The following is a 22,844-nucleotide window of genomic DNA, read 5'->3' on the forward strand; positions in this document are numbered from 1 at the left end:
GCGGCGCGTCCGCGGTGGATTCTCCGCCCTAGATTTGTAGCGGTGGAAGTGGAACAAGGTGACAGCTTCCAACTGCATACCTACCTTCCTCAAATTCATGCCCTCCGCTGAACCTATAAAATGGTCCCGTAATTCAATTCATGCCACTTTTCAAATATAAACACACCTGACGATTCATAATGTCCGCCCCATCCACCCCACGGTCGACGCGGTCCGCGTCCGCGGCAGCCAATTCGCCGGAGATGCTCACTCCTGGGAGAAAGATTAAGGCCATGCTCGCGGCCTTCGATAGTGACTCAGAGAGCGAAACCGGAAATGCCGTTAAGCAAAGCAAGGACGCGAGTTCCTCCAATTCACCACAAAAAACCAACCCAAACCCGACGACGCGAGCGTTCGCGCTAGATTCGGACCATGGTGACGACGAAGACGAAGATGAGGACATTATAATGCCTAGAGGCCGTATGGCCGCGCGTTTACAGGGCGGTGCTACAGATAACCACGGGAAATCGATCACACAACCTGCCGCAAAATCTGCGTTCGAAAGAGTCTCCAAGACCTTCCGAGCTGAGAAAGAAGGGCAGAAAGATACGCGTCGCGATTCAACCAATGACGAGACTGTTTCGTCCGACGATGACCTCCCTGCGGCGGGACCGCGACGGAGAGCTCAGAATACGGGAATGACGCGTGATGAAGATGGAGATTCGATTAGGTCGCTGTCCCGCGCACGCTCTTATTCTCCGTTGTTCATGTCTTCCCCCACCAAATCGCAGAAAGACGATGATGAAGAGAGAGAAGCGGTCAATTCAGCAAATGAGGAGGGGTCGCCGAAGCGTAACAACCGTTTTCTTGAACTTGTTGCGAAGAAGCGCAAGGAGCGTGAGGCGAAAGAGCGGATTGAAGCGGAGAAGAAGGCAGCAAAGACCAAGGAGCGAGAAACAGGTGACAACTCCAACATGTTTACCGATGATGAGAGTGCAGATGATTCCCACTCTGGTCGGAAAAAAGCAGCCAAACACCCGCGTCCTGCCCGAAAAGCCGGAAAGAAGGCCCTCGAGGAGATGAGTCGCGAGACACAGAGAATGAGCAGGAATATGCAATTGGCACATGAAGCTAAAACGAAGAAGAAAATTACAAAGGAGAGTTTCTTTGCTCGGTTCAACTTTATGCAACCTCAGGGACAGACTGCGCCGGAGCAACCTGGCGAGAACTCCTCGACAACCGCAGAATCACAGCACTCCTCAGATGTTGAGGCGCACAAGGACAAAGAAACGCCTCAAACTTCTCCTGTTATTCCGCCGGCAGATGATTCAACTAAGATGCAGCAGGAGCAGGAGCGGGAGGAGAACTTGCCAACATTTGACGATCTTATGAATTCGACAGTTCAAAAATCACCTACAAAGGTAACGGATGACCAGACTACTAATTCAAAGACCGAATTATCGAATGTCAAGAAAGGAAAGCTGCCGGTCAGAGTAGCACCCGCCCGTGTTCGACTCTCTCGCGAACAGGTGGCTCGGCATCAAAAGGACGATTCTTCGGACGATGACTTAGAAATCATCACTTCGCCTGCTAAGTGCCGGCGAATTGCAGCATTCGAGAACCTCCCAGCACGGAAAGTCCAAGAACCTCCATCTATGTTCAAGTTGAAAGCCCTTGCACAGCTTACATCGCCGTCTCGGAAATCTACGATGAACTCGGCCGAGCTTTCCGCAAATCTACTGTACCAGGCGAAACAACAAGCAGGGAAAGAGCGAAGAGAGAGAATAGAAGAGCTTAGAGCTAAAGGTATTGTCATTGAGACCGCCGCTGAACGTGCTGCTTTCGAAGACGAAGTGGAGGACCTTGTCGAAAAAGCGCGACAAGAAGGCGAAGATATTGCAAAACAGGAACGCGCAGCAGCCAAACGTGAAAACGGTGGTGGCGACGATGACGACGATAGCGATTATGAACTGTCAGGTTCGGAAGATGGAGCTGAGGGTGAGGGTGAGGGTGACGCAGACCCTGAGGAGGACGAGCAAATGGATGACGAAGAAATAGAGGACGAGGAGGAGGCCGAGGGGGCTGAAGCTGACAACCAAGAGAACCTTATTGACTCGGAAGCTGGTGAACAAGATGATGATGATGATGATGAGTCCGAAGATGAGGCTGCAGCGAAACCCCCATTAGAGGCAATGGATATACCAACTCAACGGCGCAAGAGACGTACTCGAGTTGTTAGCGATGATGAGGATGAGGAAGCAGGTCAGGCACCGAAGACACCCGCCAAACCAATCAATCCGTTTGTGAATTCAGTGGAGCGACCAAGCATCCCTGTCAAACCCTCTGAGACTACAATGAGCTTAACGCAGGCGTTTGCAGGCACATTGGCTCCGAGCCAGGACCTGAGCCAAGAGATGAGCCAACAAGGCCCTCCAACTATACCTCTATCACTACCCGAGCCTGTCGCAATGAGCCCGCAGAAGGAGCCGAACTCTCCATCCATCATCAAAGACAGCCAGGAGCCACGTGGTGCATCTACAGAACCATTCGGATATTGGCGGGCCGATTCACGAGTTCCCGAATCCCCTGCTGCTCGAAGTGTATCTCAGATGTCTCAGATTCCTGACCCAACCCAAGATGCTGGGTTCGTACTCTCACCATTCGACCCCAACAAGAGATTTATGGGTACTCCTCCGCAATCGACTATCGAGACTGTTATCGTGGATCGGAACCAATCTCCAGTTGCAGCGAGGGGCATGAAGAATCTGAGACGTGGAAAGGCCCCACAACTGTCTGCTGTTGAGGAACAAGAGGAAGATGAACAAATGGACGGTGATTTTGAAATTGATGCGAGTGCGTTCGACGTGATGAGGAAAGCGTCGAAGCAATCCAAGAAGCAGAGCGAGCTGTTTGACCGCAAGAAGAGCAAGGCAAAAGATGTGGTGGAGGAAGCTGCCGAGGAATCTGATGATGAATATGCCGGTCTCGGAGGTGCAAGCGATGACGACGCGGACGATGAAGAGAACGCATTTGACAGAGAAATGATCAATGACAATAGCCGGGAAAGGGTCGATGCGAAACAGCTGGCTGCTCTGAATGCGTATGTTTACCTGTCCTTTATACTCCATGGCATACTGACTCTCGTATAGGCTTCACCAAAGAAATGCAGACGAAAAAGACGTGGCAAAGCTGTTGAAGGACATCACAACAGGCGCACTTCGCCGACGACGGGGCAATGACGATGAGTTTGACCTGGATGATTCGGACGACGAGATGTTGGCGCGTCGACGACAGAAGCAAAGAGAGTTTGCTCGAATGCGTAATGCTCTTCTTGCAGATGGAAAGGTCGGGGAATTAGCCGAGAATCCCAAAAAGGCGGCCTTTTTTAAAGCCATTGAGGATCGTGACGATGACGATGATGTCGGCCTTGATTTCTTGGGCAACGAGCATGAGGGCTCTACTCAGGATGAACCCTCATCACAAGATGGGAGTGCAGAGGTGCATACCGACACTGGACGAGAGGGAGAAGGCAGCAAGAGAAAGAGACCTTTGGAGCCTGCCGCTGAGGATGCCAACAACCGACCTCCACCTCACTTCCGCCGGAAACCCGCCAGCGCGATGTCGAAGAAGCCAGCTACTCTTGCGGAAATTCGCGAGACCCTCTCCTTCCTGACTGAACGGCCTGAATATGATTCATTCCACGAGGATGCTTCAGTCGAGGATGATGAGGGCGAGCCGCATGTCAACGAAAACGAAGCAGAGCAACCCGCAGTAACTAGTCGAGAACGGGAAGCATCTGTAGGCTTCAGCCATCCACGCCGTACGCGAGGGCCGGTCGTGGATCGCCTTGCTCTGCTTCGACAAGCATCGTCGAATTCTGCGACGTCTGCTTCCTCCAACACCAGGCTCGCTTTCCATACAGGTGCTGCCAGTGACAAGGCTACTGCTTTCGGATTCAAGCCACCGATCTTGCGGAAGACTACGACTTCCTCTTCGTCTAGTTCTTCTTCTGAATCATCCCGCGGGGTTACCAAGGCTCCTGGTGCATCAGTGGCCAAGAAGGGTTCGGTCAACTACTATACCGCAGCGCGCGAACGAGAGCGCGAGAGGCAGCTACGGACGCAGCACCGCAACCGCGGATCCAACATTACTGCACTGCTAAACAAGCATGCGGGCAACCGACTGGGAGCCCTTGGAGGAACAGGACAGTGGGATTGAAGAATTGATGAATCGAGCGTTTTGTTTGACCTGGCGTTAGGATAGGCGTACACACATACCTTGGGTTATCTTCTAATTATTGATGGTATATTACACTTGTATCTACATCTATGAACTCATTACCTAAAGTCACTTGCTCTCCAACTCTGGTAGAAGATCTAACAACGAATTGATCGTCTTCGTACCCTCAGGCACATGAGTAGCTGCTTCGGCATCTTCACGAGGAAGATAGTACGCTTTCCACCCAGCATCCACTGCACCACGATAGTCCTTGCTGTAATCGTCACCTACGTGGATACGCTCCCAATCCCCTGCATCACCACCAGTTTCAGATTCAGCATGCAACTGCCGCGCTGTACGCAACGCCACATCCCAAACCAACGGGTCTGGCTTCTCCGCACCAACCTGGTAGCTGGTAAGTATGAAGTCGAGATCCTTCCTTTCCTGGGCTTGTAAGAGACTAGAACTGCCTTTCGCCTGTGTAGCCTTCTCTCTCTCCTCCTCAAATCCTGGTAAATCATGTCCCTGTCTCGTCTTCTCCTCACCAGCCCTCGCATCACGCACTGAAACGCCCAATGATTCCAGGACAGACGAGATACGGTCATCCGAGTTTGAAACAACGCCAACAACGACCTTTCTTCCCCTTTGACTTGCTTCTAGTTGCGCTCTTACTTTCCGAAAGAACGGCCCCACATCGTCGTACAATGTATAAGCCCTTGCACTTGCAAACCGATCGAGGAGGTCCTGAATAAGTGCTTCGGGAACCTCATATCTATTTCCCTCCGTTTTCTCAGTTGGGGGTTTGTTAGCGTCTGACTCGGAAAGGGCGCGCGCGAAGCTTCCCCGGATCACGTCCCCCCACCATTGTGGTGGACCAGCATATTCCCCACGGAGAGCGAGATCGCGGCCGTAGTTTGGATGCGAGGCAGATTGTGCTTTGAATGCCACGCGGAACGCGGATTGGAGCGCGGAGGGCGAGACGTGGACGTTGAATGATGAGGCGGCGGCGGCGTATTGGACTGGGACGGGTTGGCGGGGATGGAAGAGAGTGTTGAACGCGTCGAATGTGAGGAGGAGAGGCCGCATATTTATTCTATCCCTCTCTCTCCGCGAATGAGACGAGACGGTTGGAAGATGGCGGGATGGGACGATAATACCGTAATGGCTGGTGCCTTGGTTGTAGTTGGTTGTAGTTGGTTGGAGAGTGGGAGTTGGAGGAGTGGAGAAAATGTCAATTTGAATCTACACTGTAGAAGGCAACAAAGCCCCACGAGCCTCAGAACCCCATAAGGTTGTTTTGCTTTTTTGCTTTTTATACGTATTGGCATGCGGAGTAGAATTGTATACTCTCTACTGAGGATCTTCAGACTATCATAGCAGTGACAGCCGTCTCCAGACTCCACGATTCTGCAATCCTTTTGTCGGAGTTCTTCCAGTCCCGTCTGCGCTGTCGCAATGGCTGACAGGTTAGTTCCGATATCGCCATGCCACTCGAAAACTAATTCCGAGATTCTCAAATAGTGTTAACAACTCGGCCGATGACGCGGCATCCTGTTCGGCTGGCCCCCCACTCGGTTTTCTTATATGAGGCTGTGGGACGGCTCGACTCGGAGATCGTCCTTATCTGATCTTCTGAGTCGGCGTCCTACCGTATATTCAAATATTGGTACTTCCTCCACAATGTCGGGATACCGAACGAGATTGCAGTTTTGCATTGCAGCTCTCATCACAAACACGGTTTCATATTCATTTCCTCCAAATGCAAACCACATTTTCAACTCCATTCACTCCTCTATGCGACAATGGGGGTCGTCGTTGAACCATAATGGCATGTCCTTTTTCCTCGCTACGGTGCCGGACGGGACGCAGCTTTACCATGGTGATTGGCTCTCAGACCCCGTCCAGGGGCCTGAGTGGCTGGCCTTTGAAGCCGAGCACGCCCTTGTTTTCACCCATCCATTTCCTCATAATCCTCCACCTGGGGATGGGGGACTGGGAAGTCCACAACCTGGAAGACCAGGTCCGCCACCGCCGTTGCAGGACCAATCGCAGCAGGTCATGGGGCAGCCGACGCAGGCAGAGGCAGAGGACGGATACCTGCACACATTTGTGGCAGCCAAGGATCTCCGTTTGCTGTACGTCGATGGTATGTCTGCCGGCAAGACAGCCAATGGCACAATGGATACCCAGGACCGAATCCTGTATCAGGATAAACTGAAGGATGGCAGAGATGGCATGTCTAACGAGCGACAAGGGGCCCAACTCTTCTGTCGTATGGCCCAAGACAAGTGGAATGGACGCTTGGACGGACTGCTTCGCATGGAGGCAGGCTTTGAGATCGTCCTTTGTGACTTTTCCAACCTCGAGGTGCAGCAGGTGGCTCGGGTCCGACCAAGCGGAGACAAACCAGGTGGCGATATTGGGATGCACGCTGGGCGCATGTGGCTTCCTGCAGTGGCATCTCGATATTGGAATATTGGTGGAGATAGGGTGGCTCTAAATTATGACCACTTCGTCACTGCGTTTGACTACGGGTTGGATTTGTTTGCGAACGGAAAGAATGTTCACCCCCGACTGGAACATATCCCTGCAGATGAGTTGGAGCCATTGCAGCAGGACCTGGATGCATTGATTATGAACCATGAGGCTCGCGGGCCATCAGCCAACTGGCAAGCCGTGGCAGACATGGTCGTGGAGCGCTACGGGACGCGATTACGGTTCCTGGTGTCGGGTCAGGCCTCGACGCTCCAGCAGCTGCAGGATGAAATCGAGGACATTGTTACTCCATTCATTGACTACGACCGACGGAACGCGTCCCTCGAGGTGGAGAGGTGCTCAAAGCAGTTTATTAGAAGTTCAATATCCACCACGACGACCGCAGGTGACGCGGTGCTTTCAGTATCGCGCACTGTCTGTGAGACGCTACTGGAAGCACTGAGTTACACAGAGTACGATTTCGTGGTCGATCATATCCAAAGCCTTATGGACTATCTCGCTTGGACTACATGGAAAGACTGTAGCGGCTGCGGTGACCACGAAATTTGTATGATCCCCATGTGGCCGATGGGCACTGTGGATGACTATAATAACCCCCAGTGCCGCGACTTTTCACAACCTAACGGCGACGGCCCAAGATATTGGGGACCTGGGAGAGGGCCTCCTCCTCGCAAGGCGAAGCCCGCGGGCCCCCTTGCTCTATGACCCTCAGTGGTTTAGTTTCAATAGAAATAGCGAAACTTCCTGAGACCACACCGCAGAGCCCGCACCAAGTGCTTTTCATCTCCACTAGTTTACACATTACCCCTGCGTAAACTTTACGCTATTTCAAGGAAAAAGAAGACAACTCCAAATTTGTGGGCGCTAAAGGAACAAGAACAGAGGCTTCTCAGGCTCGGCCGCATCCTCCGGCTACCAACTTTAGTGACGAATCGCCGCGCTCACGAGACTCAAGTAAAAAAATATACGAAAAAAACCAGGAGAATAACAAGCCACACGATCAAACGGACGATTTGATATTTATTTCCCGGAGAACATCGAGGTCAGCCGTTCACCAGGTTGAGCAGCGAAATTTGATGAGTCGCAAAATTGGAAGTACGAACCATGTGCCTCTCAGTACCAGCCAATCCCCGGATCGACCATGCGCCACTTGTCAATAGTCGTTGCTACGGTGCAGATCCTCGACACAAAGAAACTCAAGTTTAAGATTTGGATATGTGCCGTTGTTTAACCTGTCCAACCCTGCTAATCCTTTTTTGGAGAACAAACAACGCTGTCCATGCGCCATCTCCCGCCAGACTGGACATTGAGCGGCGGTGGACCCGTACCAGTTGCGTTGTGAGTGGCTCGTATCGTCGTTGAAAGACGTTTAGTTCCGTGCTATATTCCGGGTGCTCACGGGAACCTCAGGCTGGAAACTCAAAGACGAGAGCTTGCAAGAGTCAGTTTGAAATCTGCTAGAGACCCACCAGTGCCGCAGTTCTGATAGGTTGTTGAATTCAGGAACGAAGGATTGAATCAAAGGAGACTGGGATGTGGGTGCTCCTGCTGAGGTTGTTCTCTTCGGTGCAAGTTGCCGGGCAGTGGTGGCCAGCCTTGCCAAATAATGGCTTGGAATAGACAGCTCGGTCGCGGCGGGGCGCAACTCCCTATCGAGGGCCTGGACCTGGTCAATGACAATGAAAGTGTTAGGGGCCAGGACGCTGAAGAGTATAAGTATCGGCCTGAAGTTTCTCTGTCCGGCCTGTCTTCTTCGATCATCCATTCGCGAAAACAGCTTGTTTCCCACCTCTTGTCACTCTTTTGACGATCGTTCCGACCCGAGTCCATTCTTTTATCTGTTTTTATTTGCCTTGTTTTCTTCATCAACGATCAGCGTTTGAGAGATACCCAAGATGAAGGCTTCTCTGATTACTGCCCTGACCTGGGCTGCCTGCACCATGGCTAGCCCTGTCGTCCTCAATGCCCGCGGGCATGATGATTGCACTTGCGTGGAGGAAACTCTCACTCTCACCTTGCCCGCTTCTACTGGTGGGACCATTGTCGAGCCTACAACTAGTCCCTACCCAGACGAGACCTCTACCAACACCAATACGGCCACTGCTACTGTTCCCGAGGAGACCAGCACTGCTACCTGGAGCTCTACTAACACCAACACCGCTACCTCCACGGTCACTGTTCCTGAGGAGACGGGCACTACTACCGCCCCTCCAACCTCTGTTCCCACACCCGGAGACTGCGAGAATGGTCGCTGCCACGGGACTGGACACCTGATCCAGGATCTCGGGCCTCAAGCCAACCGCCTTCTCACGGTCACTGGCGCTGATGGCGAGGACTTCCTCGTTCAGGTCAACGAAGACGTTTACAACCTGCTCTCCGGCCGTGTGAGCCTCAGCGACTCTGTGGGTGAGATCGTTGGCGACGCCGCTTCTCTTGGTGACCTTATTGCCGACCTCGGCCCTATCATCGACTGCATCCTCACCATTGTTGGCGAAGATTCCCGCATCCTTCTCGTCCGGCTCGCTCCCGAGATTGCTGACCTTCTACGCGGAGCTGGTGCCACTCTCGGCCTCAACGCTGTTAACAACCCTGTCGGCCAGATCGTCAAGTCCCTTGGCCTGAACATCAAGCGTGACCAGCTCGACCACTTTGACGTCCAAGGCCTGGATGGAAACAACCTTCCCGTTCAGATTCCTGGTGCTCTTGGCAAGGCTATTTCTGGCCTCCACCTCAAGACCGTTATCGGCACAGTCTTTGCCACTGGCATCCATGCTACCCAGGCTATTCAGAAGCTTGGGCCTCACACTGAGGAATTCCTTGTTGTCCTCGGCAAGGAAACCGGGCTTGTTGTCATTCGTCTGGCCCCTGAGGTTGCGCGTGTCGTTAAGGGTCTCGCGCCTGAACTTGGTAATCCCGTCGGCAATATCATTGCTACTATTGGCGACAGCCTGTGAGCAGTACGCATGCAATGGCACCATTGAACGTCGGCAATGGGTATGTTGAAGAACGAGGCTGGAATATTTTCATGTATTATAGTTGCCTATCATATTTAACATAATACATCCACATATTAATATTATTGCATTCAAATACCGCCTGAGCACTTCGTAAATATGTGCTATACTGTGGTGCCATGTGTATTTCGGAATTGTTGAAGTGGGGTGCATATGCAGGCCATGAATACTGGATTTCTTTTATCCGCAGAACCCACATCTAATTCAGCCAAATACCAAATCAAATACTACTATACCAAGCTTTCTTCCCTATGGATGTCTTCTCCATGTCCCCTCAATTGAATTGCCACTCAACCCCCCCTACGTCCGACTTGTGGGACGCGTGGGGAAGAGGAGACCGCGGTTAATGTCTGTTCCGCCGCTCCAATATATTCGATAAGCATCTGCTCCTCACCTTTCAGCTGAACTTTAGAGAACCAGTAAATCAAAGGTTATTCACAATTAATAACTGAAAACCAGAAAATGGCACCGCAAGATTTGAAAATAGCCATTCTGGGCGCTGGTGCGTTTTCTGCCTCGCATCCACTTAACGGCCCGAGATGAAGGAAACACTAAAGGATGAATACAGGAATGGGCGGTCTCACGTCCGCACTCGCGCTCGCCAAAAAGGGATTTAAGAAGATCGATGTCTATGAGTCTGCATCAGACCTTGGATTCGTCGGCGCGGGTATCCAGCTCGCGCCTAACATGGCTCGGGTCCTGGATCATTTGGGAGTATGGAGGGGAATTGAGGCCGAGGCCGTAAATATTGAGGAGACGAGTGTGCGAGGTTTGTCGTTTATCTTCTTTTCGTGCGCAGAATGCGCTGGCTAACAAGTGACAAAGTCGGCGCATCCGACACGGAGCTTGCCCACGTTGACCTTACTTATATCGAATCTACATACGGATACAAGCACATGGTCGGCCATCGCTACTCACTCGCAAACGGACTCTACCAGGGCTGCCTAAAACATTCGGACAAAATCACCTTCCACTTCGCAACCTCCGTCTCCGAAGTCCAGTCCTTCGGTCCCAAGCCTACATTCACAGTGACGCCGCGCGACACCTCTAAGAAGCCCTACACCAGCACCGCGGACGTCCTCCTCGGCGCAGACGGAATCAAGTCGCTTGTCCGTGTCGCCATGCTCAACGATCTGAACGTCACCTCCGACGTAAAGGACACGCAACAAGCAGCATACCGAATCATGATCCACAAAGACCAAATCCGTGAGGACCCAGAACTGCTGGCCCTAATCAACAGCACGAAGGTCACACGCTGGATTGGCGAAAAGCGCCATATCATCGCGTACCCGGTCTCCAACAACACCATCTACAACCTGAGCACGACGCAGCCGGATAGTAACTTCGCGGCTGCGACGAACGCCACCTACACGACGAAGGGGTCGAAGAGTGCCATGCTCGGTGTCTTTGCGGATTTTTGCCCGCTCGTGCAGCGTATGCTGAATTATGTTCCCGAGGGCGAGGTTTGCGAGTGGAAGTTGCGTACCCATGAGCCGTTGCCTACGTGGGTTCATCAGTCGACGGCCCTGGTTGGTGACGCTTGCCACCCGACTCTGCCGCATTTAGCCCAGGGGGCGGCGCAGGCAATTGAGGATGGAGCTGTTCTTGCAGTTGTACTTTCAAGGTTACCTGCCACGGACCCGGAGAGTATCCACAAGGCATTGAAGGCTTACGAGAAGGTGAGGAAGGACCGAGCATATGCGCTTGTTGAGTTGGCAGCTGCTAGTGGGCGCGCGCTGCATCTGGGTGATGGGGCAGCGAAGGAGGAGCGCGATAAGCAGTTTGCGGCCCTCAAGGCTGGGAAGGGCCCCGTGCCGGACAAATGGGCAGATGCGGATGTGCAAAAGGAGATTTATGGGTTTGATTGTGTGAAGGAGGCGGAGGAAAGGTTTGCGGAGTATTTTGGACTTGCGTAGGTTCTTGTCCCTCCTGCTTCTCTGGTACGAGAAAAGGGCTGTATAGACTGATAAAGTTAGGTCTACGCGTGTGAATAAGTTGGCATGATGTGGATATGATTAAATGTGTACATAACATTGCATAGAATTGACATGAATTCAACGATTAAAATTATCTGCGTGTTAATTATGCAGATATTAGTCGAAGTTTTAAGCAGAAGTAAAAGCACAGGTTCCCATATCTTGCTTGACAACCTCTGCCTCGGGCCGGATATCGAAATCAAAGATATCCATGGGAACGCCCAGTGTTGTGCAGGCATTGGGGATATCCACTAGGCCGGCGATATGGCCCTGCACCGGCGCACAGCTGAGCAGTAGATATATCTGATAATCGTTGTACCCATATCGACGCAGGTACTCGATAACCCTAAGACAGGTTTGACGGTAAGCAATCGTTGCATCGAGATAGTGCTGCTTGCCCTTTTCATCGACTGAGAAGCCCTCAAAAGTGAGGTATCTGCCGGGCCCAAATTGTGGTTCGACTGGGCCAGGATGGAATATGGGTGACTTCATTGCCATCTTGGCCATGCCGTCCTTGATTACGGTAAATTTTATGGTAATCACGCCGGCCATCTCAATTGCTCCGCAGAAGGATATCTCCCCATCGCCCTGTGAGAAGTGAAGATCACCGACAGAGAATTTAGCGCCGGGGACATGGACAGGGAGGTATACTTTGGAGCCCCGCGAGAGATTTTTGATGTCACAGTTGCCTCCGTGCTCGGGGCGCCCCTATACAATTTCGTCTTGGTGAGAATGGAGGTAATGAGATAGAGAAGGAAGAACTATACCGGAATAGTCCGCGCGCCTTCGCGCCCGATCTTTGCCTTTAGCCCCTCATCTGCAGTGCCAGCGTGAATGTTACGTGGCTCTGGAGGCTTTGCAACATCGCGACCGGTGGAATTGGTTGCGATCAGTTCGCCTTCGCGCCGGTTCCACTCAGCCAGGACTTCATCCGATGGAGCACAACCTAAAATACCAGGGTGAATGAGGCCCGCAAAGCGCACATGGGGGATGTGCCTGGAGGAGCAGAAGATGCCCTCGAAATCCCAAATGGCTTTGGCACTGGGTACGTTAGCTAAGAACTGTGGTTTGTACTTAAAAAAGAAAACGCACGCCTTTGGGTAAATCTCGTCGAGAAAACCTCCACCATTCTCTGGGGTGAAGACACCTGTGAACCCCCACGGTTGGTCCTCAAAGGGTTGGACGTCCTGGATCTCAACGAGGAGGACATCGCCAGGCTCGGCCGTCTCGATATCAAACGGGCCTGAGAGGTAGTGAATTTGTGTTAAGTCGACATTCTTGATGTCATCGGCAGAGTCGTTATTCTTTATCTGTCCTCCGGTCCAGTCCAGACATTCGATTTTGACGACTTCATTGTTTGCGATCGCGCCGTAGCTAGGGACTTGATCTGTGAGATTCGTTCAATAAATAGCAAGAGAAGCATACCGTCCGGATGCCATCGGTTCTATACTAATCAGCTGAGTTTTGATGTGACGCTGTACGACCAAAACTTACGTGAAGACCCTGTTGTTCCCGAGCAGGTTTGTTAAGGTCTACTTTGAGAGCGGTTCGGATGCCTTTGATACCCATATTGATTTAATTTTGATGGATCTTGACGGAGAATTGTAGGAAATGCAGGCTGGGACGTCTGAGAGGTATAAGTACGGCAGATACCACTTGCCCCTCATCCAGATACGCCTCCCCCTCTTATTCGTACCAATCATTTATTTTTATTATGCTATCGTCTGCTATCAAGAGCCTTATCGAAACCGGCTGTTGGAGACAACGCCGGAACAGGCAACTGGATTGAGAAACCGACCTGGACAGGCTTTCTGTGAGTAGTACACCAGTCTAGGCGAATTTCCGCCCGGGGGTCTCGGGCTTTGGTGTGTCCTGCTCATGGGCGTCCACGTTCAGTTTATCAAGCTTATCAAGGGACAACTCCAGGAAGTCGTGCTTATTCTTCCACATAACTTGGGTTTCTGCGAAGCCTTCACTTTGGGCGGGACTGGGTGGCGGGTCGGTGATTTTGGTGACAAGATACGCGGTGGAAGCCTCGGCTACGCCATACATGAGGACTCCAATGATGGGAATTTTTAGGACAAATGTGAACGCAAACGCGAAGCCAAATAAAACCCCTTCGCGATCCTTGAACCAGCGGCGTTTTTGTTCAGAGGTGAATCGAACACGGGAGAAGTATGGCTCGAGCTATTGTGGAGTTAGTCGGCCGTTCAGCGACGGATTCTTGGACACATACCAATTCTCGCATCAAACTGCGAGAAGCAAAATAGCTGTGCAGGAAAGTGACGAGATAGTGCTTGGGAAGGATAATTCCGGATCCAAAAATGACGGCAGCAGGCGTGGTTCCAACCGCATTGCGGAAGGTATAGAACGAGGCTGCGGGCATCACGAAGCGGCCCACGACAGGTATGAGGGAGGCGAGGTAGATTCCTAAAAGCATGCCAACCTTGCGTCCGTATCTCTTGGCGAATGTTAGAAGTGCTTCAAGGACCGGCTTGGACTGGCCCTTGTCGGTTTTTGTCGAATATTGGACTAGATTTGGATAGTACATGGCGCGCAAGGTCTTGGGGTCGTCGGTCTTATGTTTTTGGACATAAGTAGTATCAACCCAGTTTAAGGATTCCATGAAGCTGAGCCAGTCAGTGCATCTGTGATTACCGCTTCTCTGCTGTTAGAGTGCTTACATCTCATCGAGCGTGGGAGTAATGTATCTCAGTAACGTCATGAGTAGGAATGGGACCTGCAAGACGGACTTGTTCAGGAAGTCAAGGCCACTAAGAAGATTATCATCCCAAGTGGCATCCTCCAGATTAACAACCCATGAGCTGGTCCAGATGAGCAACCTGACTGCGACGATCTGAAAGGTACATATTACTACTCGCCGCTGCTGCGAATCATAACGGAGCATACCGGGATCTGGATGATAAGTTGGATTATGATCCCAACACCTATGGCAAGGGCTGCCTGTCGGAAATGATCATATTTAAACAGCCTTGGATTTATTAAAGCACGAACAGCTTGCAAGGTCAGTATTGCTTCATCAAGCGGGCTGGGTGACTTACTGCCAACCACGGTCAGCTGGAATCCGCGGATAACAGCATTCGGTTCAAAATTCGACATTTCGAGAGTCGAGGCCGAGTTGCAAGTGATCAGCAGACAACTTAGCTTTAGTAATAGATAAAAGAATAAAAGAGGCTGAAGCAAGTGGTTCGTTAGAGAAAGATTCGTGACAGCCTACCAGGCCTGGGGCGCTGACATGATTTCACGACACCTGAATTTGAAGGCTGCAATGCCCCACCCAAATCGACCCCAGAGGCAGAATCAACTGCAGATAGACTGCATCCAATACGCGGCACTAAGGGGGCTTGGTTTGTACGTACTATGCGCTACGACGATTATCATTATCTTGCACTAGTGCTGTCGCTGGCATCATTTGCCTCTCCTTAACATTTGCCCGTGATACTGTCCAGAGCTCAACCGAGCATGGCTCTTCGTTCCCTACCATAGCCACAACATTGTTACCCCCCAGCTGAGCGGAGCATATTTCCCTTCATCCTCCCCCCTCCTCTCCTTAGTCCTTCGTCATCTCCTACATCAATGTAATTTGGGGTTTTTTTGACTTTACGATCCCTTATGAGCGATCATGTCCGACGCCTTCGAAGCGCCACCTCCCCGACGGTCGTTTACCCTTCCCACCAACCTGAACCGATCCTTCCAACGCAGATCCGACTCGTTCAAACTATCTGAGAACGATATCTTTTATCACCCATCGGCAAAAGTCGTTCACTTTTCCCCTAGATCTATAGTGCCGATTCCCTCCAGTACTGCGCCTTCCGACTTTGACTACCCGGTTGATACCATCGAGACCCTGCCGTGGCGATCCCCGACAGAGCGGACGGTCGCGTTCGCACCACTGAGGTTAGAGAAGGTATATGGATCGACGGTGTTCCTGAAATGTGGCAGCGTGGTCCACGCGATCCTAAAGAACTCTCAATGTTGGTGTGTGGACAGGAAGTCCACGTTTGTTTTGCGCATCCGCCCCCTCACATACTACCGGATCGAGTTGCCGAACGAAACCAGGGATGACAAAGAGCTTGTTACTCAGATGAAAGAAGCTTTACCAAAGATTCTTCGCTACGAAGTCACACCATGCCCCTTTAAACGTGGTTTCACAGTTGAGATTCCCGAGGAGGCGAAAGTTCCCCGACGCAAGAAAGCATGGCGGCCCAAAGGACGAAGAGAAAGTGCTCCTATACAGCCGACGTACTGCCGGGAGCCCTTTGATTTAAAAGGAATTGGCACGCCAGATTCACTCAGTGCTGGCGAGGATACAGACGAGACTGCCACCGACGGCAGCGGCTTCACCCCAAGAGGTAGTAGTACGAAACTGGAGACAATCCCGGATGACCACGAGCAATTTCCAGAGCCCATCAGTATATCCGCATCGACTATGCCAAGGCGATCAGTGAGTGAGGTGCAGCTGAGCTTCCAGACCTTGCTGGAAAAGTTTGGAGACACGCCTGAACCTCAATGTGGACCGGAGGTGTCACTCTCTTCAAGTATTGACTCGTTCCACTCAATGGATCTTGCGCCAGATCCGTATTTGACACCCCTGTCTCCTACATCACCAGGTGAAAGTCAGTCGGCGCAAGATCAGCTCCAAGAAGTGCAGCAACCGTCGGGTAGGGATGAGTTTGAAGGTCAAGATACCCTGAAACCGCCGTTCAATGGAGAGGAAAGCACAGACCAGATGTTCACCCCTGGACAGAGTTTAAGCCGCGAACAGAACTTTATATTGCCCCGAACGCCCGGATCGTTTTCCAGCGTTAACAGCGCAAAGTCTAACGATTCAAACCCGAACCTTACTACAATGAGCATTGAATTCCGCCGCCGTTCAAAAGCGTCGCGCGAGAGGGAAATATCACCAATGCCCCCGGCGTCTACCCTAATCCTCGCTAATCCAGAGAAACACGATGCTACCTCGCTAATTCAGAAGACAGCCACATTGGTTTTAGTACCACCTATTCAACTGCTCATAGTCTTGATCCATATTGCGGCACGAATTGTCATAGGCCCGGGGGTTGACTCCCCTGTCGGGGACTTTCACCACAAGCTCGAGCACCAGGCGTCTTATTCCAATGAGGCTGTGGATGATTACGATCTTCCACTTGCACCGGAGTTTTCAAGAAAGCCGTCGGTTTCAGACCAGAGTCACCTCGGCTCGGATTCTGGTTAGATCTTGAACCACTGCCAGCAGTTGACTGTGTTTCCCGTCACTCCTTGACCGGCGCCGTTATTCCGTCCTTGCTTTCCGCTTCCATGATAACGCTTCCTCATGATCATCATTTTCGAAATTCTGTTTTTGTATACCCTGCATAGTGCGCTTCTCTTGCTTGTATTTCTAGACACGTTCACATGTATTTTAGCATATCTAATAGTTTCGATATTAATGACCATATGATATAACCTTTTCGATATTCTTGATTGGAGTTTTGTTTGATGGAGGTTTTTAGCTTAATGAACGAAATCATAGACGAAAGCAGTCTATAAGACGTATCAAACATACCATGCTTAATCTACCTACAAGACCATAACCAGCTCGGCGTATCAGATGCTAACAGCCCGGTATACTGCAAAACAAGAGATTAAAAAAAAGAAAAAAAAAAAAAAAAATGAAAAGAAACAGTTCCCAAACGCCATGAATGCAGTTCTGACGGATTCTCTCTCGAAAAAGAACCAAATCAACCTTTCACAACCTTCCCCGCACCCCCCTTGGCTTTCGCCTTCTTCAACTTCCGATCTCGCTTTTTGAGCCCTGTCATCCCTGTCTTACAGACCTCCGCGTATCGCGCATAGAAAGTCTCGAGCTCGCTTGGTTGAACGATTGTCGAGAGCTTCAGTTTGCTTTCCTTCTTCTTGCCTTTGACCTCGGGGTGCGTCTTGGGATTTTTGGAGTTTGTGTTCCCGTCTGACGCGCGGATGAGTATTGACGGCTGGTTTTGTTTGTCGGCGTCTGAGGATGTAGAGTTCAACAGTGGTGTCTGGGTTAGGTAGACCGAGCCCTTAGTCTTTTGCGAGGTATTTGTGAGGAGGGTAGTGAGGGAGTTGAAGAACTGGTGACGGAATTGTTAGTACCATATCATCGCATAGGCGGATGCTATGACTTCATAAAAACATACCTCCTCATGTCCAAGGGGTGCCGGCATTTTTTTTTTTTTTGGGTATTATCTTTGCGTATCGAAATGCAATTGTTTTCCAGCACCTGTTGTCGTCTTAAATTGTCCACGATGCAATTGTGGGGGAATAATCTCCGAGCCTCAGCCTCACCGCCTTCCGCTCCGCCATCAAAGTTTGGCCATATTTTGATATTTTTTATAGCTCCGCTCTTTTTTTCTGGAGATCAATCAACTCAGATAATCACCGAAAAATGCCTCGTCCTAGGCATAATACGACCTCTTTACCTCGAGATCTCCGACAAGAGCTCGGGATCCGTGACCGTTTCGGTGAGCAGAAAAATAAGCGGAACGGGCAAGCTTCTCGGAAGGATCGTCGGCGAGACGAGCGGGCGGGGAAAGGGCGAGGACCGGGTTCGAACAGGAATGCTGGTGGCCGGGGCTATGACGATGGCGATGATGATGACTTCGATGGATTTGATGACGGAGCTGATTTCGGAGGCGGATCTGATGAGGAGGAGGGCGATGTCATGGCAAAGTTGATGGCTGCGAAGCAGAAGAAGGAAAAGCCCAGTTCGACTTCGAAGAAAACCAAGACCGTACGAGACATAGAACCCGGATACGACGATAGCGATCGAGAAGAAAAGGCGGCGGACGCTCCGCGCAAGAAGGTATCCAAAGCAGTGCAGGACAAATTGGAGCAAGACGATGCGGAGATTGCTGCGCTTGAGAAAAAGCTTGGATTGAAAAAAGGCAAGATTCCGAAAGCTTTCGCGGATGACGGATTGGACGATTTGTTGGGCGACCTGGACGAAGGATCTGCGGACGAAGGCCGCAAACGCAAACGAGAGGCAGACGATTGGTTGCGTAATAAGCGAAGAAAGGCGCAAGGCCTGTCTGTTGACGAGCCTGAAGAGTCTGGTAGTGACGAAATGAGTGACGAGGACTTAGAAGACTTCGATGATGACGAGGAAGAGGACGACGACGACGACATTGACCTACTGGAGGAAGATGAAGAAAGCGAGGAAGAAGAGACCGCGCCAAAGAAGCGAGAAAACCCCTACGTCGCGCCTGTCCCGGCAGAGAGTCAACCCGCGAAATATATACCGCCGTCACTACGAGCAGCATCGAATTCGGAGTCCGAGTCCCAAACCAGACTGAGGAGGCAAGCGCAAGGTCAGCTCAACAAGCTGTCCGAGGCGAACCTCGTTTCCATACTAACGGAATTCGAGAAGCTTTATCGCGAATACCCCCGCCAAAATGTAACGTCTACACTAATTTCTCTACTCTTTCAACTCATCTGTGAGCGATCTTCTCTTAATGATACCTTCATTATCCTGCATGCGGGCTTCATCGCAGCCATATACAAGATCATGGGTATGGATTTCGGAGCAGAGATTGTTCAAAAGATTGTGGAAACATTTGATGCCGGTGGAGATGAAAGGGGCAAGTTTGAAGGGAAAGAGACGATCAACTTGATCTCCCTTCTATCGCAGCTCTACAACTTCCACGTCGTCGGAAGCACTTTGGTCTTTGACTATATCCGGTTGTTTTTGCAAGATATCAACGAGGATAACACAGAGCTCCTCCTCAAGGTCATCCGAAGTACGTTCTTCTTTTATAAACCATTGATATGACTTAAATAACTGACTGAATTAGACTCCGGCGCTCAACTTCGACAAGACGACCCATCATCACTCAAAGACATTGTCCTCCTCATCCAGCCGGCCGTTGCAAAAGCCGGCGAGGCCTCCCTCTCTGTGCGAACAAAATTCATGATCGACACGATCACAGACCTGAAAAACAACCGCCTCAAATCCGGAGCCAACTCCACCGTCGCCTCCGAACACATTACCAAGATGCGCAAAATTCTCGGCTCCCTCAACAATTCGCGCGTCATCCGTGCCTCAGAACCCATCAGCATCTCCCGAAACGACATCCACAACTCCTCCAAAAAGGGTAAATGGTGGCTCGTCGGCGCCAGCTGGAGAGAGGACCCCCTCGAGTCCGCCAGGCAGGAACTATCCGGCCTCCCGCCAAGCAACCAAGCCGGCGCCGCGATAGAAGATGACAGTGACGATGAACCAGACTTCGGCTCCATCGCCAAAGCACACCGCATGAACACCGATGTCCGCCGTTCCATCTTCGTCGCTATCATGTCCGCAACAGACTACCAAGACGCACACGTGCGCCTCCTCAAACTCCGCCTCAAACGGGCGCAGGAGTTCGAGATCCCTCGCGTCCTCACACACTGCGCAATGGAGGAAGATGCGCATAACCCTTACTACACGCTAATCGCGCGCCGACTCTGCGGGGAACTTGGCCGCCGTATCAAAGTCTCGTTTATGTTCACATTGTGGAACGTCTTCAAGCGTATGGGTGAAACGGGGGACCTTGATGAAGATGACGAAGATGAAGCTGGTCTGCACGGTGAAGACGAGGAGAATCCGCTTTCCATGAAGGCGATCGTCAATCTTGCAAAGATGTACGCCTCCCTTATCGCGGATAATGCACTCACCCTTGGAATCTTGAAAACACTTAACTTTGCATACCTGCAACCAAAGACAAAGACCTTCGTCGAGCTCCTCATGATCAGCGTCATCCAACAATCACAGAAACAAAAGAAAAAGAAGAAGTCCAAGTCGAAGTCGAAGTCGAAGGGAGAAGAGCAGCCAGCTCTCGATGAAAAGTCTCTCGTGGAGATTTTCATGAGGACCCGCGATACACCGCAGATTGTCAAGGGTTGTATATTCTTTTTGAAAAAGATCGTTGCGAAGACGGATATTGTTGCTTCGGAGAAGGAGCAGGTTATGGTGAAGTGGGGTGTGAGGGTTGCTGTTGATGCGTTGAAGGTTGTGGAGGCTGACGAGGGCGCGCTGTGATTCCGCCCTACGTACTGTATACCGGTTTTCATTTATTTGGAGTTTAGAGCCAGGCGTACGGGTTGGATGTGATTTTGGGTCTTAAAAAAAAAAGGGTCTGCATTGTACATATATTTATCGACGGACTTGCCACGAAGTATATATTTCTTCTGGAAAAAAAGAAAAGGAATTCCATGCTAAAACGGTTGTTCGTCAGGGTATCATGTAATTGGGTTCGCCCGTGCTCAAGTCAATAATTGAAAGACGAAAGGACAGTATACCTATGTAGGCGATATAACCTCCCATTCCACACCCACAAGCCACTTCCCCAATCCCAGAGATCGTTCACTCTCACGGCGTATAATCTGCTCATGGTGGGGTATAAGACTCGCATCACTCTCCACTCCTAATTCCCAAACCAGGCCCCGAAGGATACCCACCACATCTCCCGCCTGGAGGCCAGGTACACGGGATGAAGCCCGCATTTCACCTGGGCGTAGACGTGGGGATCCGATGAGTAATACATTTTTCGTTACATCGTCTGCTATATCAGAATCTTCGGGGGATGCCATAGCTTGACCCTGTAAGAACGCGAGAGGGCCACAACTGCTAAGAGCGGATTGGCGGACGTTGCTTATGCGAAGCATCAGTGAATACCTGTTGGTATTAACCGAGTACGAGTCTGCCTCGTTGCGTCGACCAAGGTTAACTTGTATCTGCTGCTCCCGTTTCGCTCCCATCTCTAGGACCCAGCTGCGCACCTCTGCTGCCATGCCGCCAGGAAGATAACTGGGGCCGGACGAACGCTGCCGGCCACGGCGGCTGAGTGTACGAGATGATGGAGAGAATGGGAGTGGAATAGTGTTTAAATTATCCGCCTGGTCTGGGGATGGAGAGCGGGGCAACGAAAATTTCGGCTTCTGGGGTGCCTGAGATGAAGAAGAGATGAGGAAGCGTGGGTGACCTCGGGCAGACGGTTTGCTAGTTGTAGGTGTTGCCGGAGGTCGCGGTGTCTTCTGGGGAGTCACACGAAAGGGCAGATATGGCGAAGGAGGATCCGTTGCGAATGGTGTTGGCTCTGGAGAGGAGGTCTCGATGGTATCATGCGGCTTTCTCCTTTGAGTTGCGGGCGTTGTTAAATCAGAGACACGGCGTCGTTTAGAGCGATTGCTTGTGGGCCCAAAAAGAGCCTCAATCTCTGCATCTACCTCCCTTGTGCCCGGCAGTGGACTAACTGGGGTACCTCCAGGCTCGACTCCATTGCCAATCTTCCGGTGGGAGTCCTCGTCTAGATCCAAGTCGCTGCCGGAGTCTTCAATCACTTCCCTTCGGCGCGACAGTGGATCACGCGCGGGAGTTAGAGCCCCATGTGGTTTTTGAGGCGGGCCTGTATCATCTTCTGGAATAATATCGTCCCTGCCCGCTGCCCGCTTTTGCTGAGCTACTGGTCTCTGTGAGAACAGAAAACGTGGGGTTGAGGCGAACTGGGAACGCGCATTGCTGCGGGGAGGCGCGCGTAACGGTGTCTAATAGTCAATCAGTTTGGGTTCATTCAGGGTCAAAGAAGACCTACTCCTGAGGATGGCATTGAGCTAGATTCGGTATATATTACAGCTATCGCATCATGATAAACGTGCACGGCTTAAATTGTGGTTGATAGATGCCAATGTTAAGTTCCTCTGGCTCTACGGAGTACAGTCTACAGAGTACTCTGGCCTGGCCCGGGCGCCAAGGCTATTCCTTTTCTGATCTAGTGCACTATCCGTCTCTTTCCAATCCAATCAATGCCTCATTATAATTTATATCGCATTCCCATTCCGATTCCCACATCTTCCATTGCCCTACCACGGCCGAATGATTTGTGAAACTTCCCATTTGCCATGCCTGAACTTTCCCCTTTCAAGCATGTGCAGCTTGTCGTGACAATATATCCCACTTGCAATGCATTCCGGACAGAGGAGGATAAAGTTAAGCGGCTCCTTGCATATGCGCCAGCGGTAACGATCATCAAGCTCAGTGACCCAGAAATCACATCCGTTACAAAGATAGTGAGCATTATCATCAGCAACTGTATCAGCCTTGCTATCACCCACAGACCCTGGTTCACTTGATGTGTCCGTTTTACCT

The 22,844-nt window shown here is 51.2% G+C and overlaps 11 protein-coding genes across 11 annotated transcripts; 6 read left to right on the top strand and 5 right to left on the bottom strand.

The window, feature by feature from the left end:
• Positions 1-179: 179 nt before the first annotated feature.
• On the top strand, positions 180-3,798 carry ASPSYDRAFT_104343 (uncharacterized protein; the record flags this gene model as incomplete). The annotated part of the gene is made up of 2 exons (XM_040839793.1): positions 180-3,079; positions 3,129-3,798. Coding segments are annotated over 2 exons (3,570 nt in total), but the record flags the coding sequence as incomplete, so codon positions are not given.
• A 528-nt stretch (positions 3,799-4,326) lies between these two features.
• On the bottom strand, positions 4,327-5,283 carry ASPSYDRAFT_155898 (uncharacterized protein; the record flags this gene model as incomplete). The annotated part of the gene is made up of 1 exon (XM_040842504.1): positions 4,327-5,283. One exon carries the CDS (start codon positions 5,281-5,283, stop codon positions 4,327-4,329), a length of 957 nt encoding a protein of 318 aa, XP_040700623.1.
• A 594-nt stretch (positions 5,284-5,877) lies between these two features.
• Positions 5,878-7,398, top strand: ASPSYDRAFT_155425 (uncharacterized protein; the record flags this gene model as incomplete). The annotated part of the gene is made up of 1 exon (XM_040842457.1): positions 5,878-7,398. The coding sequence occupies one exon, from the start codon at positions 5,878-5,880 to the stop codon at positions 7,396-7,398; it is 1,521 nt and encodes a 506-aa protein (XP_040700624.1).
• Positions 7,399-8,588: 1,190 nt separating this feature from the next.
• ASPSYDRAFT_91136 (uncharacterized protein) lies at positions 8,589-9,647 on the top strand (the record flags this gene model as incomplete). The annotated part of the gene is made up of 1 exon (XM_040852439.1): positions 8,589-9,647. The coding sequence occupies one exon, from the start codon at positions 8,589-8,591 to the stop codon at positions 9,645-9,647; it is 1,059 nt and encodes a 352-aa protein (XP_040700625.1).
• Positions 9,648-10,169: 522 nt separating this feature from the next.
• ASPSYDRAFT_91137 (putative monooxygenase) lies at positions 10,170-11,623 on the top strand (the record flags this gene model as incomplete). The annotated part of the gene is made up of 3 exons (XM_040852440.1): positions 10,170-10,209; positions 10,276-10,476; positions 10,533-11,623. 3 exons carry the CDS (start codon positions 10,170-10,172, stop codon positions 11,621-11,623), a joined length of 1,332 nt encoding a protein of 443 aa, XP_040700626.1.
• A 94-nt stretch (positions 11,624-11,717) lies between these two features.
• Positions 11,718-13,382, bottom strand: ASPSYDRAFT_1095985 (acetamidase/formamidase family protein). The gene is made up of 5 exons (XM_040839902.1): positions 13,178-13,382; positions 13,109-13,127; positions 12,776-13,064; positions 12,451-12,724; positions 11,718-12,391 (listed from the first exon to the last, which is right to left on the bottom strand). The coding sequence occupies exons 1-5, from the start codon at positions 13,250-13,252 to the stop codon at positions 11,813-11,815; spliced, it is 1,236 nt and encodes a 411-aa protein (XP_040700627.1). The 5' UTR covers positions 13,253-13,382; the 3' UTR covers positions 11,718-11,812.
• A 131-nt stretch (positions 13,383-13,513) lies between these two features.
• On the bottom strand, positions 13,514-14,803 carry usgS (transmembrane protein UsgS; the record flags this gene model as incomplete). Its single annotated transcript, XM_040849677.1, has 5 exons — positions 13,514-13,870; positions 13,920-14,313; positions 14,368-14,540; positions 14,594-14,700; positions 14,746-14,803. The coding sequence occupies 5 exons, from the start codon at positions 14,801-14,803 to the stop codon at positions 13,514-13,516; spliced, it is 1,089 nt and encodes a 362-aa protein (XP_040700628.1).
• Positions 14,804-15,031: 228 nt separating this feature from the next.
• Positions 15,032-17,257, top strand: ASPSYDRAFT_47097 (uncharacterized protein). The gene has a single exon (XM_040847363.1). It carries the CDS (start codon positions 15,327-15,329, stop codon positions 16,917-16,919), a length of 1,593 nt encoding a protein of 530 aa, XP_040700629.1. The 5' UTR covers positions 15,032-15,326; the 3' UTR covers positions 16,920-17,257.
• Positions 17,258-17,339: 82 nt separating this feature from the next.
• ASPSYDRAFT_47098 (signal recognition particle 14 kDa protein) lies at positions 17,340-18,172 on the bottom strand. The gene is made up of 2 exons (XM_040847364.1): positions 17,863-18,172; positions 17,340-17,796 (listed from the first exon to the last, which is right to left on the bottom strand). The coding sequence occupies exons 1-2, from the start codon at positions 17,887-17,889 to the stop codon at positions 17,425-17,427; spliced, it is 399 nt and encodes a 132-aa protein (XP_040700630.1). The 5' UTR covers positions 17,890-18,172; the 3' UTR covers positions 17,340-17,424.
• ASPSYDRAFT_91142 (MIF4G domain-containing protein) lies at positions 18,111-20,738 on the top strand (the record flags this gene model as incomplete). Its single annotated transcript, XM_040852441.1, has 2 exons — positions 18,111-19,461; positions 19,516-20,738. The coding sequence occupies 2 exons, from the start codon at positions 18,111-18,113 to the stop codon at positions 20,736-20,738; spliced, it is 2,574 nt and encodes an 857-aa protein (XP_040700631.1).
• Positions 20,739-20,884: 146 nt separating this feature from the next.
• On the bottom strand, positions 20,885-22,431 carry ASPSYDRAFT_1095743 (uncharacterized protein). Its single transcript, XM_040839901.1, has 2 exons — positions 22,291-22,431; positions 20,885-22,243 (listed from the first exon to the last, which is right to left on the bottom strand). The coding sequence occupies exons 1-2, from the start codon at positions 22,303-22,305 to the stop codon at positions 20,999-21,001; spliced, it is 1,260 nt and encodes a 419-aa protein (XP_040700632.1). The 5' UTR covers positions 22,306-22,431; the 3' UTR covers positions 20,885-20,998.
• Between the last annotated feature and the right edge of the window lie 413 nt (positions 22,432-22,844).

Source organism: Aspergillus sydowii (assembly GCF_001890705.1).
Source record: "Aspergillus sydowii CBS 593.65 unplaced genomic scaffold ASPSYscaffold_8, whole genome shotgun sequence".
NCBI lineage: Eukaryota > Fungi > Ascomycota > Eurotiomycetes > Eurotiales > Aspergillaceae > Aspergillus > Aspergillus sydowii.